The sequence below is a fragment of the Haliaeetus albicilla genome, chromosome 12 (assembly GCF_947461875.1).
Source record: "Haliaeetus albicilla chromosome 12, bHalAlb1.1, whole genome shotgun sequence".
NCBI lineage: Eukaryota > Metazoa > Chordata > Aves > Accipitriformes > Accipitridae > Haliaeetus > Haliaeetus albicilla.
Genome location: NC_091494.1, coordinates 4,619,235 through 4,636,477, shown reverse-complemented (window position 1 = coordinate 4,636,477; position 17,243 = coordinate 4,619,235). Strand labels below are relative to the sequence as shown.

Here is a 17,243-nt window from a genome sequence, read left to right as displayed (position 1 = left end):
GGGTTGCACTCATACCATGGGGACTCAGCTGGGTGCAGGGCCAGTGCCCACGGCACACTGTGCCAAGGATTCAGCTTGTCGGGCTCCGTCATGAAACGCGGTGCGTTGCCGGGCTGGGTTTGTGCTGAGGTGTCTGTGCTCCGGATCTGGGTGGATGAGCCGCCTTGCTTGACGTCCCTGGGTGGAGGTGGTGTGTTCACAGGTCTGGCTCGCGCGTGGATGCACGTGGGCATGAGCCAGGGCACTTCAAGCTTGCTCCGAGTCCTGAGGGAGTCAGGTTGCTGTGCCCTGGGCCACGTTAGGACCTGCTGCCTGTTTTTTTCTGGAGCCAGAGCAGGTCCTGCTGTGGCTTGCAAGGTGTTTCTCCTCTCCTGCAATGCCGGAATCTCTCTGCCCTTTGGGGGGCCTGTGAGACCCCTGCTGATGGGCAGCCAGTACTGGCATGAGGCAGCAACCCGCTGGTGCCTGGCAGGGGAACGTGGACCCCGTGGGGTGGCTGGGAAGCAACCGGGGCAAGATGGATGCACAGGCAGGATGGATGGCAATGGGACGCTCGGCCAAGGTCCTCCGGATGGACATGCACATGGGACGGGGGGAGATCACAGGCTCCCTCCCACCCCAGAGAGGGTTGGCTGGGAAAGCTGATGGAGGAGCAGGGTCTCTCCATTGGGAATGTGCCCCACATCAGCCCTGTTCCTGCTTGGTGTTGGGGAGGGGACTAGATGGCCAAGCTGGCTTAGGGCTCCCGGGAATTTAGTCCTCAGGTCTTTCCCCCCACAGCTGCTCTCCTTCTCCGTGGGCCTGGTGTTGCTGGTTGTTTCTAAGCCCTTTCTTTCTCTCTTTCTCTTTCTCTTTCTCTCTCTCTGCGCACCCCCCCCCCCCCTCCAGTTGAAATCAAGGTCATTAAAGACCTGCCATGGCCACCGCCGGTGGGACAGCTCGACAGTGGTGAAAGCCCCCTGGACAGTGAGGCTGGTGCCTCCGTCCCTCTGCAGCACAGCCAGCCCAGCTACGAAGACGCCAACGGTGGGTCTTGCATGACAGCGGGGTGTCCAGGGGGGACTGCGGCCAGTGCTTGCCGTGACCCTGCCTCGCTGCCCCACCAGCACCGAGATGCTGCGACGCCTCGGAGCTTGCCCGGACCTGGCAGGGCTCTCCCCGCTGCCTGCAGGTGCTGCCAGACATCCACCCTCCTCCTCCGCCTTCCCCCAGCTCCTCCTGGCCTGTTCAGGTGTCCTGTGCCAGACGCCAGGCATTTGTCCTCGCCTCTTTTGCATCTTCTTTAGCTCCACGATGCCTCTTTGCACGCAGCAGTCGAACTGCGCCAGGGGATTATTCAGTGGCAGAGTTATTACCTTCTCTTTTGTTCTCTCCTCTTTGCCTCCAAATTCCCAGTGTTTGATGGCTGCTTTTACAGTCTTCTCAACAACTGCTCTAAGCATTTAGCTGATGTTTTCTTGCAACTTAATACCCAGGTCCCTTACAGGTGTGGTAGCAGCTAATTCAGATCCCACCGCTGAAGTTGGGGTTGTTTTCTCCCCGTGTGCCTCGCTTCGTCATTTAGCACTGCTCCGTTTCCTCCACTGTTTTATTACCTTGCTGCTCAGTGGCAGGGGGTCCCTCTGGATTCTTCACTCTCATTTTTGCTATCCTGAACAGCTAAATCTCCCAGGTACACTTTGTCATCTCAGGTTTGCCTTGTTGTGAAGCCTTTTTTGTGTGTGCCGAGCAGCAGAGCCCCCATGTAAATCCCCCTTGGACTCTGCTGGCAGTCTCACTTATGAAAGCCAAATATTGCTGCTTCTCTTTTAACCCATTGTTAATACTGTAAGGACCTTGCTCTTGTGCTGTGGTGGATTAGGATTTTGCCAAGAGCATTAGGTGGGGGGGTGTTGTCAAAAGCCACCCAGGCTTTTGGGGTTGGGCTGTCACTCTTGCGGAGAACTGGGACGGATCTGCAAGACGTGACTTTTTCTCTGCAAAGCAGAGGCTGCGTCCCGGTGTGCCGTGTCTGCCTGTGCGTCACTAACGCTGCTCCTGGTAGACACTGTGACGTGCCAGGTGCAGATGTCTGATTTCCTTATCTGCAGTTACCCAGATCCCTGCAGAGCTTTGTAAAGAAAAAACAGTATGGCTTTTGCTGCCTCCCAGGTGGGTTTAAGCGCGAGGTTGCACGTGACAGCTGATTTTGCTGCCGATTGTAGGGGCACTCCAGAGCGACGCGGCTGCTTTACCAGGCCCACGCTGGGGTACTGTCCCAAACCCATAGGGATGCTACAGGCTGAGAGCAGTCCCGAAAAAGAAAGGTCTTGGCAGGAGGATTCCTACAATGAATGCAGGTGTCAAGAAAAATTAATTTCATTGCTATGCAGCCTCTTCTCTTCCCCCATCATTTTTTATCCCTGCAGTCATTCTGACATGCATCCTGCTCCTGATGAACACATCAGTTTGTCATTTTTCCTGGTTTTAGCAACACAGAGTCCCTTTTTTTCCAGGCTTGCTTTGTTGTGTTAAGTTTATCTTGCCAGAGTTTTGTCTCATTTTCTACTTCCCCTGTCTGGGAGTGACTTGAACTTCTTGAAGGCTGTCTTCTTACTCTTAGGGGCTTGTTTTTAATATCCTGTTTAATCATGCACATACCTCTGCCTTTCTCTGACAGGTGCAATGCATTTCTTCTGAGCCTCTAACACGATGACTTTGTGCTGCCAGCAAACAGTTTGGTGTTTTGATTGTCTGGCTTTTTAATGATCACCCCAATTTTTTAAGGTGATGAGTTGAAATTGAAGCCTGGATGTTACGTACAAAGGTGAACCTGGCCAGTGAAAAGCCAGACCACTGCAGAGGCAGGGCTTGTCAAGCCTTAATGCCAGGCACCTCCTCCCTGAGCTCCTTCTCAGGGGGTTTTAAGCTGTGCTAAGCTGCAGAGGATTTTGGCTGGGTTTCCTTTCAGCTGCCTTCCTCTCTTCTCAGTGCTGGGGGGGCCGGAGACCTGCTCGCCTGTGTAGGGCCCAGACAGGGTGTCCCTCAAATAGCTGCCGTAGAGGATGCCCTGCTAGAGAGAAGAATATCCCTCCCTGGGTATTTTTTGCCTCTGCCCCGCAGCAGCGTGGCCTCAGCATCGCCCTGCTTTTGCTTCCCCCTCCAGGGAGCAGCCAGGGAGCATGGGGAGGGGGGGACGCTGCCCAGTCCCAGACATTCCACTTGTCCTGGGAGCTGCAGTGTCTGGGCTCAGCCGCCTCCGGGGCGACTGTGCCTCCGTGGCATCAGCCACTGGCAGCCTCGCGTCAAGGCAGCTCTGCCTGATCGATAAGTAATTTGTGTGAGGGGGCTTGCGTTGCAGGGGAGCAATAATAAACGCTCTGGAGGAGGGAAAAACAATATTGTTAATGCTGAAATCATCCTGCACAGAAATAACAGTCAGCGGGAGGCTGGGTCCCCCGGGCACATCTCAGTTAATCCCCCGCTGCTCGCCGGGTGGCACGCACTGGGCCACCGTGCCTTGTCGGTGCTCGGGGTGCCGGTGGCTGGGCTGGTGCCAGGCAGGTGGCTGCGTTGGGGAGGCACCTTGCAGTCAAAATGTCTCCTTCCCACCTCGGGGAATTATTTTTTTCACCTCAGGAGGTTTACTTGTGCCAGCAGAAATGTGTCCATCATTTTCAAACTGACCGCTCCCTTTAGCTCCATCTACCCCCTCTTTTTTTAATTTAATTTAATTCCCCACCTGCCCCCCCAAGATTGGAGAGCCTCTCCTTACTGCTTCTCACTTAACTCTACGCCGCAACCACTGAATCGCTGGTTGCATTAGCAAAACCCCTCTGAGCTTTTGAAACCTCCCTAGAAAATATTCCCAGGGGCTCGGGTGCTGTGAGGACCCTGGTCCTGGTGTGGTGGGGATGCAACCTTGTCTGTCCTGGGACACTGCAGTGAGCAGCAGTCCAAAAGCTGCCGTGCCCTGCCCTTGCTGAAAGCAGGGGGATGGGGCAGCATGAGGGGACCCAGCACGACGTGATGTGGCTCTGTCTCTTTCTGTGGGTTCCCTCCACAGCAGGGAAAGCTGGTCCACGGCGGGGAAAGCTGGGAGCCCAGCCTGTCCACCTGTCCCCACTGCCAGCTGTGACGTGCGTCTGTCTTGCAGGTCCGTCGGAGGGGCTGGGGTACGGCCGCACCTCGCCCTGCAGGGAGGAGAAGGCCAGGGCTGCCCTCAGGCATGGCTCCAGCAGCCTCAAGAGCACCAAGACACTGATTGCTGAGCCTGGCCCCTTCGTTGGGGAGAGGATTGACCCTGCCCTGCCCCTGGAGAGCCAGTGGTGAGTCCTGCCTGCCCCTCTCCCTGTCGCCACACCACGAGGAGGCCTAGGGCAGACCCGCTTCTTTCTTTCTTCCCTGGCCCTGCGTTTCTGCCTGCTTGTCCCTGCTGCCTGTCTTGCAGTTGTGGTGTCCCTGTGTGCCCTCTGCACCCCCCTGAGCTGCCCGGTGGAAGCCCTGCCCCTTGTCCCCCAGCCCCAGCGGTGCCACCCCACATCCCTCTCCCCGAATACGGCTGCTGTCCTCGGGGAAGTGCCAGGGGTGCCAGCATTGCTGCTTCCCCAGGGCATAGTCCTTCCCAGGGTGTCTGCTCTTTGCCTGGCACAGCCGTTCCCTCTCCCGTCTCCAGCTGGTACCACGGGGCCATCAGCCGGACGGACGCAGAGACACTGCTGAGGCTGTGCAAGGAGGCCAGCTACTTGGTGCGCAACAGCGAGACCAGCAAGAACGACTTCTCCCTCTCCTTGAAGTGAGTGGGCCTGGGGGGGGGCTGGGGGGGTGGACCCACAACAGAAGGGACCCAGTGCCATGGGTGGTCCCCTTGCAGGTGGATGCCTCACGCAAACTTGTGCCCGTGCTGATGGGGTAACTCTGAGAAGACCACGGGGTAGACAGAAATGGCTGGAAGAAGAAGTCTGTGCTTCACTGCAGCGTGGCACAGGCTTCTTTCTGGTTTGGTGTCTGGCAAAAGTATCTCTCGGGAAGGCTTGTAGATCTGGAGGCACACTGCTCTTCCCTTGGCAGTGCTAGTAGTCCCTCAGACAGATAAAACGATGTGCCTCGCTGCTCACTTGAATGCATCTGGTTACAGCTTCCAGCTCTGGCTTCTTGTTACCCTGTTTTTTTGTAGCTTAGTTTCATGGGAAAAGCAAGTTTGTGTGATCCTGTTGTTGACGGAAACGCGGGTACCCATCCCTGCTGCCCCAGCTCACGTAATCATTGAAGCTGTTGCTCAACTGCACTGTAGGGAGGGCATTACCCTGCTTTGGTTTCCCAGCAGGGAAACCTTACCCCCACAGCATGGCTTGGTTTCTGCTTGAGTTTTTTGGGGGGATCTTTGCGCCCTCCCCAAGTTTTCAGATTCCCTGAGTGCCAAAACTGCATGAAGCATCGCTGCACGTGTCCTGCCAGGGACAAGCTGCCCATAGCTCCTTATCCAGCTCTTGCATGACTCTTGGGGCAGCCCAAACCCATGAAATCAAAGCTGTTACTGTCCTGAAGATGATGATGGATTAGCAAATACATTCTTGCCCTTCTGCTGGACGACTATATTAGCTCTGTTCCTGGTAGATGTGAAAAAAGTATTTATTGAGTACTTCAGTTGTCTCTGCCCAACAACGGGCCATTGTATTTCTCAATATACTTTAAGTTTCCCTAGTGGTCTCTGTACCTGCATTGCTCCCTGGTGGTTTCAGCCTCCCCTGTTTATTTCCCAGTGACACAATTGTGAATTAGATTGCTCCGTCTCTCTCTCTGTTTTTGTTTTTTTTTCTTCACTTTTTGCTGACTTCAACACCAAACCAGGGCAGAAGTTTAGCTGAAAATATTCTTTCTTCCTTCTGCACTTGTAGCTTTCAGATCAGACAACAAGCCTTTCTGGAAAAGCTCCCTCCTTTCCTTTTTTTGTTAATAATTTTTACTGATGTTTTAATTTTCTCAGTATTTTTTCCTTGCCCTGGCTTTTGAGCAATTTTGAAGCAACAGCTTCTGCTGGTTGATGAGTCTTATTCGAGGCTGTGAGAGGTCCTCTCAGCCATCGCCTTGCAGGTAGCATTAGCCAGCATGTGTACTGGAGAGCCTGGGAGGTGGCATTGGGGTTGTTGATGGGGCTTCCTCTCTTGCCAGCATGGGTGCCCCTTTCCATCACCTCTCTACAAGCCAGTCACTCACTTCTTTGGGTTTTTTTTTCCTTACTTCTTACTGCCCATCCTTAGGCTCGTGGCAAAAATGGCCAAATCTTCTTCTCAAACAGCATGTGTGGCTAGGACGTGGCCTTGCAGTGGTGTGCCACCTCCCCAGAGGAGAATGCAGCCCATCCAGGAGCTGCTCAGGCATTGCCTGTCCTCCTGCTGTGCTTGCAGAGAGACTGCAGCCTCGGGAGCATGATTTTTACTCCATTGCATTTCTCTGTAGAGCCTTTTCAAGGAAAATCCCCTGGGACACTTTCTATATAGCTGTAAGCTGTCTGTCTGTGTCTCTCTACTTCTTTTTTTTAAACTCTTTTTTTTTTTTTTTTTTTTTTCCCTTGAGGAAGGAGGTACAGCCAAGGAGGTGGTCTGAAAGAGAGCTCTGGTGCTGACCTAAAGCCCTTTTGTGCTGCTTTAAAGGGAAATATGCACGAGAGAGAGCAGCAGGAGCAGCTGTACACATAGCCGTAGCTAGGTCAGGTAGCTGGGTAGCTGGAAGAATTTAACCCTGCCATGACAGTTCTGGTTGGTCCAGGCTAGGCAGCCCTACGCTGCCTGTCGTGGACAGGGTTGTAGTGTCATTGCCTCAAACGCTCGGAGAATGAGTCTCTCCTGGCTCACACCTCTGTGAGAGTGACTGAGGCCACGCTGCAAAGGTTTGGGTCCTTCTTCACGTCTGTAAGGTGCTCGGCAGGAGCAGCACCTGCCCCTTGTCCTCATTCTGCCCCTGGTGCTGGCTCCGAGGCTGTCGGGTTTGCAGTGTGCTCCCTCAGGCATCTCTCCGGGGGTCTGATCTTGGTCAGGTCCCTGAGCTTGCAACAAAGACCCGTGAAATGATTTTGGCAAAACACAACCAGTATCGCCTCTCTGTGGACCCGTGTGGCAGCACTCCAGCTCTGGACCAGCACTGATCCTGCACCGGGCTCCTGTGCATCTTCGCCCTGCCAGCACCAGGCAGTGGCTGGGTCCATCTACAGACAGGGTGCAGCGCCGAGGGCAGCACCCATGGGCAGCTCTGCCTGTTAGCGGTGCAGCCACGTGTGTGTGCGCCGGATAAACCCATGCACCTTCACGGGATGCCATGCATGGTGCAGCCTCCGCAGCTCTTCCCTGCGCCCTGCTGCTGGGACACAGGATGTGGCCAGCTATCGCTTTTCCTTGGCCCCTGGCGGGGGGCTGCAGCTCTCCCCCCTGCCCTCCCCCAGGACGGCCGGCTCCTTGCCTCTCAACGCTAAATGGATTGCAAACCCATTCTGCTAATGCAGCTGGGCTGTCCATTATGGGCACTGTCTCCAGCCGGGGGGGTGGAACCGGCCTGCACAGCGCTGGAAGCAGCTCAGCATTGCTGATGAGGTCCTGTCTGCTTTTAAGTCATCAATATTTTGCCATAATGTGCATTCCAGACGCTGCAGACAGGCTGTGGCTCTCCTCAGAGACGCAAATTAATAGCAACAGGGCCATTAGCCCGTCACTTGGAATCAGCGCTCGTGGCAGGATCTCCCTGCGCAGCCTTGCGTGGCTCGGTGCCCATGCTGTGCCGGGAAATGGCCTCGCTACGCTGAGCGGGTTTTATGGAGCCCGCAGTATGGGGGGGGGGCAATGCATTGCAGGCCGAAGGAGCAAATCCTGCTTTGCCACAGTGAGGCTGGAGATACGTGAGCTGAAGTCCCCCTGTGTGAGCCGGGGTGGTTGCAAAAGGGGCTTTACCACACGTGAGGGGCAAAAGCTGCTGCCCCTACATCACCCTGCAGCAAGAGCCCCCACTGCTCCTGCCCGAGCTATGTCCTTGCTTCCCTGCCTGCAGACACCTACCCCAGCCTCGGCACCGTCCTTGTCCCCAGATGGACCCCTCACACCCCACTGCATAGCTGTGCTCCCCACCGGGGGACACAGTGCAGCGTGGCTGGCCGTCTCCTTCCCTTGTGCAGTGGGCTTTGTCTGGAGTTGGCCAAGAGTGGGATGGTGCGGGCAGGGCCGTGGCTGGGGACAGGAGCCAGCAGCGTCCCCCCCAGCTGCAGGGGCAGGCTGCCTGTCTCAGGGGGGTCGGGAGCTGACGGGAGACTGGGGTCAGCTGTACCCCCTAACCCTGCCTCGATCTCTTCTTGCAGGAGCAGCCAGGGCTTCATGCACATGAAACTGTCCCGGACCCAAGAGAACAAGTACGTGCTGGGTCAGCACAGCCCGCCCTTCGACAGCGTGCCGGAGATCATTCATCACTACGCCAGCCGCAAGCTGCCCATCAAGGGGGCTGAGCACATGTCCTTGCTTTACCCAGTGGCTATCCGTACCCTATAGTACTCGCCCCCCGTGAGCCAGGCTCGAGGCCGGGTGCACCCAAAACTGGCGCATCCGCAGGGCCGAGCGCCGCTGTGCTGAGGATGGGCTCCGGACCAGCAGCCCATGAGCACCTCGCTGGGCACGGCCGGCGCTGTTGAGGATTGCTGCAGCCGGACCCCCTGTCCCACTCGCTCGGGGGGCTCCCATGCGCTGGTTTGCCCACTGGGACGGCGCCAGGGGACCCCCTGCACGAGGAGCTGAGTGGGGCTCGCCGGCTGCCCGCTGCCCTCACCTGCCTCCTGGCAGAGCTTGGGATGCAAGGACCGGAGCTGGGGCCTTGGAGAGGCCGGGGAGGGGGGTGACGTGCAGGAAAAGGGGGAGAGATCATCCAGTAGTGGGCCTGAGGTGCCTCTGTGAGGGTGCCTGGCTCTGCCCACGGGAGACAAAACGGCTGTGCCCGCAGGCAAGGAGGCTGGCAGGGGGCGAGCAGGGGCCTGCTTGTGGCTAGCGAGGCGTGGGGGACCAGGCAGGTCGGTGGTGGCCCCCACCCACACAGGTGCTCGGTACTCGCCGCCATCCTTTGCCAAATGTAAATAGTGACCAGTCTCAGCTGCGTGTGCAGCACCGCTGCCTAATAAAGCGGTGCATGGTCACCTCCTGCTCCGTGGGGACCGCGCGCCCACATCCCACCACCTTGAGTGTGGCAAAATGGTGGGGAGGGGGATTTTATTACACAAAGGCTGTAAGCAAATTGATCTTTCCTTCACTCTTGTGTACACTGAGACCTGTGTGCCTGAGCCAGCTCACTCATTTGAGACACGGGGGACAAGGGATGCCAGTGGTCACGTCCTTGCTATGTCTTTGGGACCCTTTGCAGGCAGCGATGAGCTGATTTTGGACTTGCTTGTTATTCCCTGTAGAAGGCGGTGCTCTCTGGGATCTTTTGCCTCATTGTTTTCCTTCACCCCTTCTAAGTCTTAGGCAAAATCCCTGAATTTCACGGACCTCCTGTTCCCCTCCTCTGGGTATTTACTGGCTCCAGTCCTGTTCTTCATCTTCCTGACACCTTGTCTTCAGGCCAGCTTGGTCCTTCTCTTCATTTGGCTGAAGCTACATCTGGTGGTCTGTAGCACTTAACGCACACCTTGCCATTTAACCTTGTTCCTGGTGTTGCTTGCTGCTGTACCCACGCATGTGCATTTCTTCCATCCATGCTTCAGACTAAGCTGTCTCGCTGTTACTCCCCTGCAGCACGTTCCCTTTCCCCTTCGCTCCCTGGGTGGTCCTGCAGTGGTCAGCAGAGGGGATGGCAGCGGCAAATTCGCTGCTGGACCAGCACAACCTTTTGCATCAGCGGAGGAAAGCGCTTGGGGCATCAGTGAGATGTGTTAGCAGTGGCTCGATGAAGGCTTTGTGAAAAAGCATCATCCTCCCCACTGCCTCCTCCCAGGAAGGAGCTGGTCCTGCTGGTTTGCTGGGGGGGACGGAGGTGATCGATGGGACCGCAGGGACCTTGCGTGGGCGAGCGCCGCAGCAGGAACTCTGCTCTCCCATCCAGGGCTCTGGGGTTTTCCAGACTCAATCTGTAGCTGGGGGATTGCTGTCCTGGCTGCTCATCACAGCTTTGAGCTGCCATGGGGACTGTCAGGCACAGCCAGCATGGTCCCCAAGTGCATGCCGTGGTTGGGAGCCTGCAGAAACTCTGGTGGTTTGTTCCAGGATGCCTCAGGCTCTGCTGCTCCTTAAAAGGCAGTGGTTTGAGTTCGTCGGGCGCCTGGTGTCTCCTTACAGCCCTGCTTGGCTGCTGGCAGCTCCCCGGCTGCCTCTCTCCATCCCAGGGAGGCATCTTGTCCGGCGGCGACGGAGGCGACTCCAGCTGGAGGGTTTTTCTCCTGGCAGTGCCACACCAGTGCCTGCAGAAAGGGCTGGGGATGCAGAAATCTGCAGAGATGCTCTTGGATGCCCTTGCTGCATTTAAAAGGTTTCAAGGGCCCTTTAGCAGCCCTGCTGTGCCCTGACGGCTCCAGTGCAGAGCTTGTCTCAGGGGATACTCTGTGGCCACGGCTGGGAAAGCAGAGGCTTCTCCAGTCCGTTCAGCTGGGGAATGAAGGCACAGGAGAGCCTCCCTACGTATTGTGGGTTTTTCTCTCAAGAAACTATGGCAGGGAGCAAACTGCCTGGCAGACGGTGCTGGCTGTATCAGCAACCTCGCAGCCTTAGGGTGAAATCCTGCCCAAGCAGCCTGGATCCATCTCAGGGTCATCCCTGCCGAGGGCTAAGAGGTGTGAGACGTGTGTGTGTCGCACCAGCTCCCCAGAAACAGTCACAGACCAGCAGGACTGCTCTGGAGCTGGGCTTTGTGTCCAAGTGCTTCAGCTAAGCAGCTCTCAATCCTCCCTGTGGCAATTACATCCCTCCTCAGCCCTCTCTTCTCCAGGCTAAAGAAGCCCAACTCCTCAAGCATCTCCTTGTACAACATGTTCTCCAGCCCTGGCCATCCTAGTGATCCTCTGCAGGACTCTCTCCTTGTACTTGGGGTCCAGAACTGGACATGGTATCCAGACGTGGCCTCACCAGTGCCAAATAAAGGGAAATAACTACTTCCTTTGACCTGGCTACACTCATATAATAACTTCCATTGGAAGGGACCTCAGGAGATCTCTAGTTCACCGTCCTACTCCAGGCAGTGTCAGTGTTGACCAGAGTCCAAGAAGGGCTTTTTTTGGAGAGAAGCAGAACTGCTGTAAGCCCAGCTAGTTTCTTTTTCCCCTCTTCATAGCATTACCAGGAGGGACTGGACACCAGGGACAGATGGCTGCAAATTCACTGCAACCTGAGGGTAACGCCTCCAGCCCAATGGAGCCTCCAGCTCCATGTGGGCCCTCATGTGGTGGAGGAGGTCCAACAAGAAAGATGTAGGAGCAGGCTGCAGGATGCAGAACACAAAAAGAGCCAGGACACAGGAGGACAAAGAGCCAGCCCACAGCTTGACACTGGGTCAGGGGATGGACCTGATCTTCTCAAATGGGGCAGATCCAAGCAGGTCCTGGGTCCTGTTTGGACCCAGGGGGTCTCATTTTGGGATTTGCACAGAAAGTATGTGACACTGGGACTGGCTGGTGTATTGCAACCTCTGTTTATGATGGGAGCTGATCAGGACCTTCCCAGAAAATTTGAACTGAATCTCTCTTACAAGGGTATTTTAGTGCTATCTGTGCTATCCCATGACTGAAGTGAGTGTTGTTTGGGAATGGGGTGGGTGGGGGCAGCCATGCAACAGGGCTAGAGAGGTGACAGGGAATCCCCATTCATGAAGATGCTAATCCCCAGGACACAGACAAGGGCCTGAACAACCTGATGTGGCTTTAAGGTTAACCCTGTTGGGAGCATGAAGGTTGACCAGAGACCTTTGTCTGTAGCAATTCCCAATCCACTTGTACCAGCAATCCCCTGTGTCCTCCTGGCTGCCTCTGTTCTCTGTCTCTCCTCCCCAGAAGTGAAACAGCTCTGTCATTCATCGCCTGATCTCTAGTCCCTTGCTAAGCCCTCCATAATCGCTGAGCTGTTTTAGCATGCTGCAGACCCTGATAATGAGGGAAGGAAGTTTGTTTTATAATTGGATTAGCACGGCTGGGAACATTGGTCTTGCATGGCGGTCAGGGCTGAGCTGGCATGGCCCCCAAGCCTCGTGCCACTCTGCCTGGTTGTGGGCCAGCTTGGGGCCGTGCTTACTCCTGCACAGGACTTCGCTGGCCAGCAGATGCAGTCTTGCAGGAGGGAGGCAACCAAGAGGGGTGAAAGGCTGATTCAGGGCAGAATTTGAGCTTGCCCTCCTTGGAAGCTGGGGTATGTTTGCTGAAACTGTCACAGTCCCTAATGTCTCCCACCTGCTGAAAATGAAGCACTTCGGTTAGTGTCAAGCCTGACATCAGCCTCATCATCCACCCTGGCACAAGTCACCAAGGCTCCTGAACACCTCAGAGGCTGGAGAGCATTACCAGTAACTCTGATCCTTGCGGGACTGGGCAAAACCCTCAGATGTGTGTAGGGTGTGGTCCATCATCAGTGTCCCCTTCCTGCTCCTCTGGCCTGGAGAAGTTTCCTTGAGCCCAAGCCTAGAGATTAGTTTAAACCCCCAGTCCTAGCAGTGATGCCTAAGTTGCTTGAATATCACTGAAAACATAGTGCCCTGTATTCTGTCTTGAACCACAGCAATCTGCAGAAGGATCAAATAACCCAACAGCTCAGCTGCCAAAGTTTGTAGCGAAGGAGAGAAATTTGTTCCTGATCCCTGCAGGCTACCAGCAAAACGTGCAGTGTAGCACATACATAGCACACGCATGTGGTACACACATGGCCCAGCTAAAATGCCTCCTTTCAAATCTTCTCATAAAGACCAACATATCTGACACAAGGGGCAAGTTTCAGCTCCTAACTCAGAGACCACCCTTGCTCAGTCCCTTCAGTATGCTTCCCCAGCATCGTCTCAAACCAGTTACTTGCTCCTGGTACCCTGTTTGAAAATTGTCCCAAAACATCCACGCTTGGATGCCTCCACCTATTTTTCAGTCTACGCTTGTGAGCAGTTCTCTCCTTTTCCTTGCACAATTTTGGAGGCCTGTCTCCAAAATGGCATGCTCGGGCAGATCTTCTGGGTGAGATCTTCCCAGTCAGCGCCTTGCTAGTGATGTGGCTGTATCCCTTGTGAAAAGACATCCCAGGCATGATGACTCCACACTCCCAGCCCTGCACTGCTTGCTATTAACATTGGTCAGGTCATCCCAAGACTGGGGTGGAGGAACAGTGCTAGAAGCATCACCTTGCTCAGAGACACCCCTTTTAATACATCATTTACTTGATTAGCTGGTTCCTCTTCTGCTCTATCCATACCCGTGACTTCCAGCATTGGAAACTGGTTCATACTGGGTGCAAATCAAACTCCTTCCTTAAATCTAACCAGCCTAAATGCGCTGCATCACCTTGTCCAAGTTAATGATCAAAGAAAAATCATTACGTTACACTGAGACAATGTATCTGTGATAAATTCTGTTTCTATTTGCTTTCCTATCTTGAAGCTGGGTTTCCTTCAAAAAAAAAAAACAAACCCAAGAAAGGTGTGAAAGTCTAGATATGTTTTAACCCCTCTTTTTCCTTTTCTGGATGTGGGGGGCACACTTGCTGCATTTGTTTGCTATTTGAGCCATACCCAGGTTATCCTAAATCTGGTCCTTCCTTCACAGTGAGGTGACCTTCCTTCCTCCTTTCCTCCCTGATCTCATGCAGCTCCTCCTGGTTGACCCTCATCTCATGCATTCAAAGTGTGTCCTCATCTGGTGGTTGTGCTTCAGGCATTCTCTGTCCTTCACATCCTGCTCAGCTGGATGACCTGCACAGCTACAAGTCTTTCTCTTAATTTCCAGGATAAATATATGCATGCTGAATTTTTTTCCATTAAGTGGCAGCTCACAGCAAGTCCTGATCTGTGCCTGCATGGGACTGGCGGGCTCTCTGCACATGTGTGTTCTCTCTCACTGTTCCTATATGAGGTAGCCTTGCTGCACATGTACAGTGCACTGTGATTTACTGCCCATATGCAGCATTACAGCCTCTCTGCGCATGCACAGCGTGTCCTGATTTACTGCATGCATTAAGGTTTACCTCTCTGCAAATTCACAGCACGTCTGGTTTTAGTGTGCTCTCTCTGACCAGGCACAGCGTGTCCTGATTTACAGGGAAGGCTCTTGCATCTCTTTGCCTCCATGCTCACACATGCCACTGCCCCTCTCCAAGGGGAGTAGTCTGCCTGATTTGCCCCTTGTGCATGCAGTGGTCTTGGATTTACTGCATGTGCAATGGGTGGGCACTCCATGCAGTGTAGTGCTGCCTCCGTGTGCTCATGACATCCTAATTTACTGCACATGCATTAGCTGCTTTCCCATGCAGGTGCCTTGCAGCCCCTGGACAGGCACATCGTAGCAGTGCTTTCTGCTATGTGTGCAAGGCTCTAGCATCGTGTCCTGGTGTCTGAGCAACCCCCAACTCTAGCTGGTAATTATGGTAAAGATTGCAGGTTCAGTGCTGTGCTTAATTCCATTTTCCTTCCACCCACTCAGGCTGTCTGAGCCTCCTCTGCCCCCATCTGCTCAGCCCCTCTTGTAACTGTCTTACAAGGGCTGAGATGCAGCCTGGCACCACCATCCTGGGCTGCCCTGGTTCATGTCTTGGTCTGGAATCCATGGGCTGTGTGGTGACTAGGTGTTAAAAGTCCTGCCAGAGGTAATGGAGGGTGCCTCTGGTGGGCAGCAAGACCCCGTGTCCTGCCAAATGTCATTTAAGCCAGAGTCCCAGGTGCTACCCAGATTGCAGCTCCAGAAACTAAGGTCTTCTCAGGGCATGTTTATGGAATCCCAATGACTTCCTCTACTGACCTGTTGGCTTGGGAGAGCAAAAGGGGAAAACTGGGTTATCAGAGATCCTAGAAATGCTTCAGAGGGCAGAAGGGACCATGCAGTCCAGAGGAGAGTGTTGTCACTCAAAGCTGCAGAATGTGCCCATCCAGGCCTACACCAAGAAAGGTGAGGAAGGTGGGACCCACAGCCATGGCCTATGGCAGCCCATGAAGGAAGCACGGGAGAGGCAGGATCTCCCATCCCTTACCCTGGGAAGGTCTCCAGCCCTGTTTGTGATGCTGGTGACCAGAGCATGCAGGGAAAGCTGCCGGCTGGAGCCAGCTGGGGCTGGGAAGGAGGAGGTACAAGCTGAAGCTTCTCCGGTTTATTGTAGGGAAGGTGGTCCCTGGTTTTGTTCTTTTTTTCTAGAGAGTGGCTGAGCTAAAAAGCATCCTGCCCTCTTCTGCTGTGACTTGTCACTGAGCTCCCAGATGCCGTGGGCTGGGGGAAATGGTCCAAATGGGACCAGGAAGGGCTGGAGAGAGTCCATCACCCACATGGTGAGGGCTCTTGCCCTTGCATTTGACTTCCCACCAGTCCCAAAGGAAGAAGGACATCATACACCAGAGCAGGCAGGAGACCAAGCACAGGGATGTTGCCCGGTCCCCTCTGCATTGCAGACCTCGCACTGCCCCACTTAGGTGAGGGTCCCTCTGAAAGTCTATCATTCAGGGCGACCTCAGGCTCTGCGGCTCTGGCATTGTCGGCCCCGCAGACAGCAAGGTAATTCATGCTGGCAGCAGCTGCTCCTGCTATCAGCACCGAGATAATTGTCCCTGCTGGGCTGGTCCTGCTCAGGGCTGTTAGCAGCAAGATCCTTCTTTTATCATCATACATCTCATTCCCATCTTGGCAGCTGCAGTAAATGTCTGTCTGTTAGCGAGGCCGAACGCCCGTCAGGATGCAAGGTCAGGTCGCCCTGTGGTGGCTGATGATTTTGACATGCTTGCAGGTTGCTCAGGGTGTGGAGTGGGAGCATCTCTCTCCTGCGGCTTGATGCAGGGATGGGACGGGGTGTCTCATGGTGGCACCAGCGGGGGACATCCCTGCATTGTGCCCCCCCCTTCCCCTCCATTCAGCAGCACAGCTGGTCTGTCCGTGGACTCTGTGTCTGCTGGGATGTGGGAAGCGAGGACAGGCGATCCCTCCCTGATGACAGAGGCACTGCTCATTTCCATTTAGATAGAAGAATTTCAATCTCGGCTTGATGTCTTCTCACCACAGTGCAACTCAAGACCCAAATTTCCAATTTTCTTCCCTACACAACACCAGATGCTCTCTGCTGGCTTGGGAACTGAAGCACATTAGAGATGCTGCAGCCCAGCAGAGGTGGACAGTTGGGTGCGTGAACACGGATGATTATCTGTGTGTAGCTCCACAAGGCAGCTGGCACATATAGCTTCTCCACACCCAAAACCGCTGCAATGCCTCCGGCCCAAAGCGCTCCCATTGCCTCTCACTAGCTCCCTCCCCTAACCCTGTGCAGGGACAGGAGATTAAAACCAGCATCCAGAGTTGACCGCCGTGATACAGGACCCAGATCACTCGGGGGGCAGAGCATGGTCATGCAAGAAGTCACCCAGATGACCACGACAATGAGGACAACCAGCTATTTCTGTCTTCCAGTGGGAAAAATGGAAGAAGAAAGAAGAAATCCAGCATGGGGGTGAGGGTGTCCTTGTTTGCTGCCTACACGGAGTACGTGTTCACCTGCCCACAGATGGGTGGATATGGGGCAGCTGGTGATCCTCGATGTGGTCTCCTTCACCGTGTACTTTGCTCAGCTGAAAATGTGACAGCTTGTGGAAGAGAAGCTGGAGAGGGTTGGTGGAGGGAGCCACAACCTCGTGGGTGATGACTGAAGACTCCAGGATGGGCATCTATACTTTGAGAAAGGAGGTTGGTTGGCTTAACTAAACCGAGAGGGCACGGAGGCCGCAGAGAGGCTCCTTCCAGCCGGCTGAGGGCGCATCCCGGAGCAGAAGGCACGTAAGCTCGGAGGAGGAGGAGTGAATTTGAAGGGCAAGCTGGGGAAGACACCCAGAAAACACCACGGCTACTGCTTCACGGGCCTTCGCGGGAAGCAGGAAGCCTGCCCGGGGCGGGGGGGTAGAGGGCAGCAGAGGAGCCCTCGGGGGAGCGGGGGGGTGGAAGAGGGCCGGGGGCCCCGGCGAGCACCCTCCCCGCACCGCCGGGCGGGCTTCGGCTGCGGCTGGAGCGCGGCTGCCACCTGCCGGGCCCGGGCGGGAGGAGCCGGGCCTGGCCGGGGGCCGATCCCGCCGTCGCCGGGACCAGGCCTTGCGGC

General features: G+C 55.2%; 1 protein-coding gene across 1 annotated transcript in view; it reads left to right on the top strand.

The window, feature by feature from the left end:
• The window catches only part of SHF (Src homology 2 domain containing F), a 40,683-nt gene that overhangs the window by 10,427 nt on the left and 13,013 nt on the right, over window positions 1-17,243 (top strand). Inside the window, exons 4-7 of the mRNA XM_069797653.1 lie at window positions 889-1,026; window positions 4,136-4,307; window positions 4,655-4,774; window positions 8,321-16,927. Coding sequence (XP_069653754.1) covers window positions 889-1,026; window positions 4,136-4,307; window positions 4,655-4,774; window positions 8,321-8,507 — 617 coding nt within the window. The 3' untranslated portion in view covers window positions 8,508-16,927. The remainder of the gene's footprint in view (window positions 1-888; window positions 1,027-4,135; window positions 4,308-4,654; window positions 4,775-8,320; window positions 16,928-17,243) is intronic.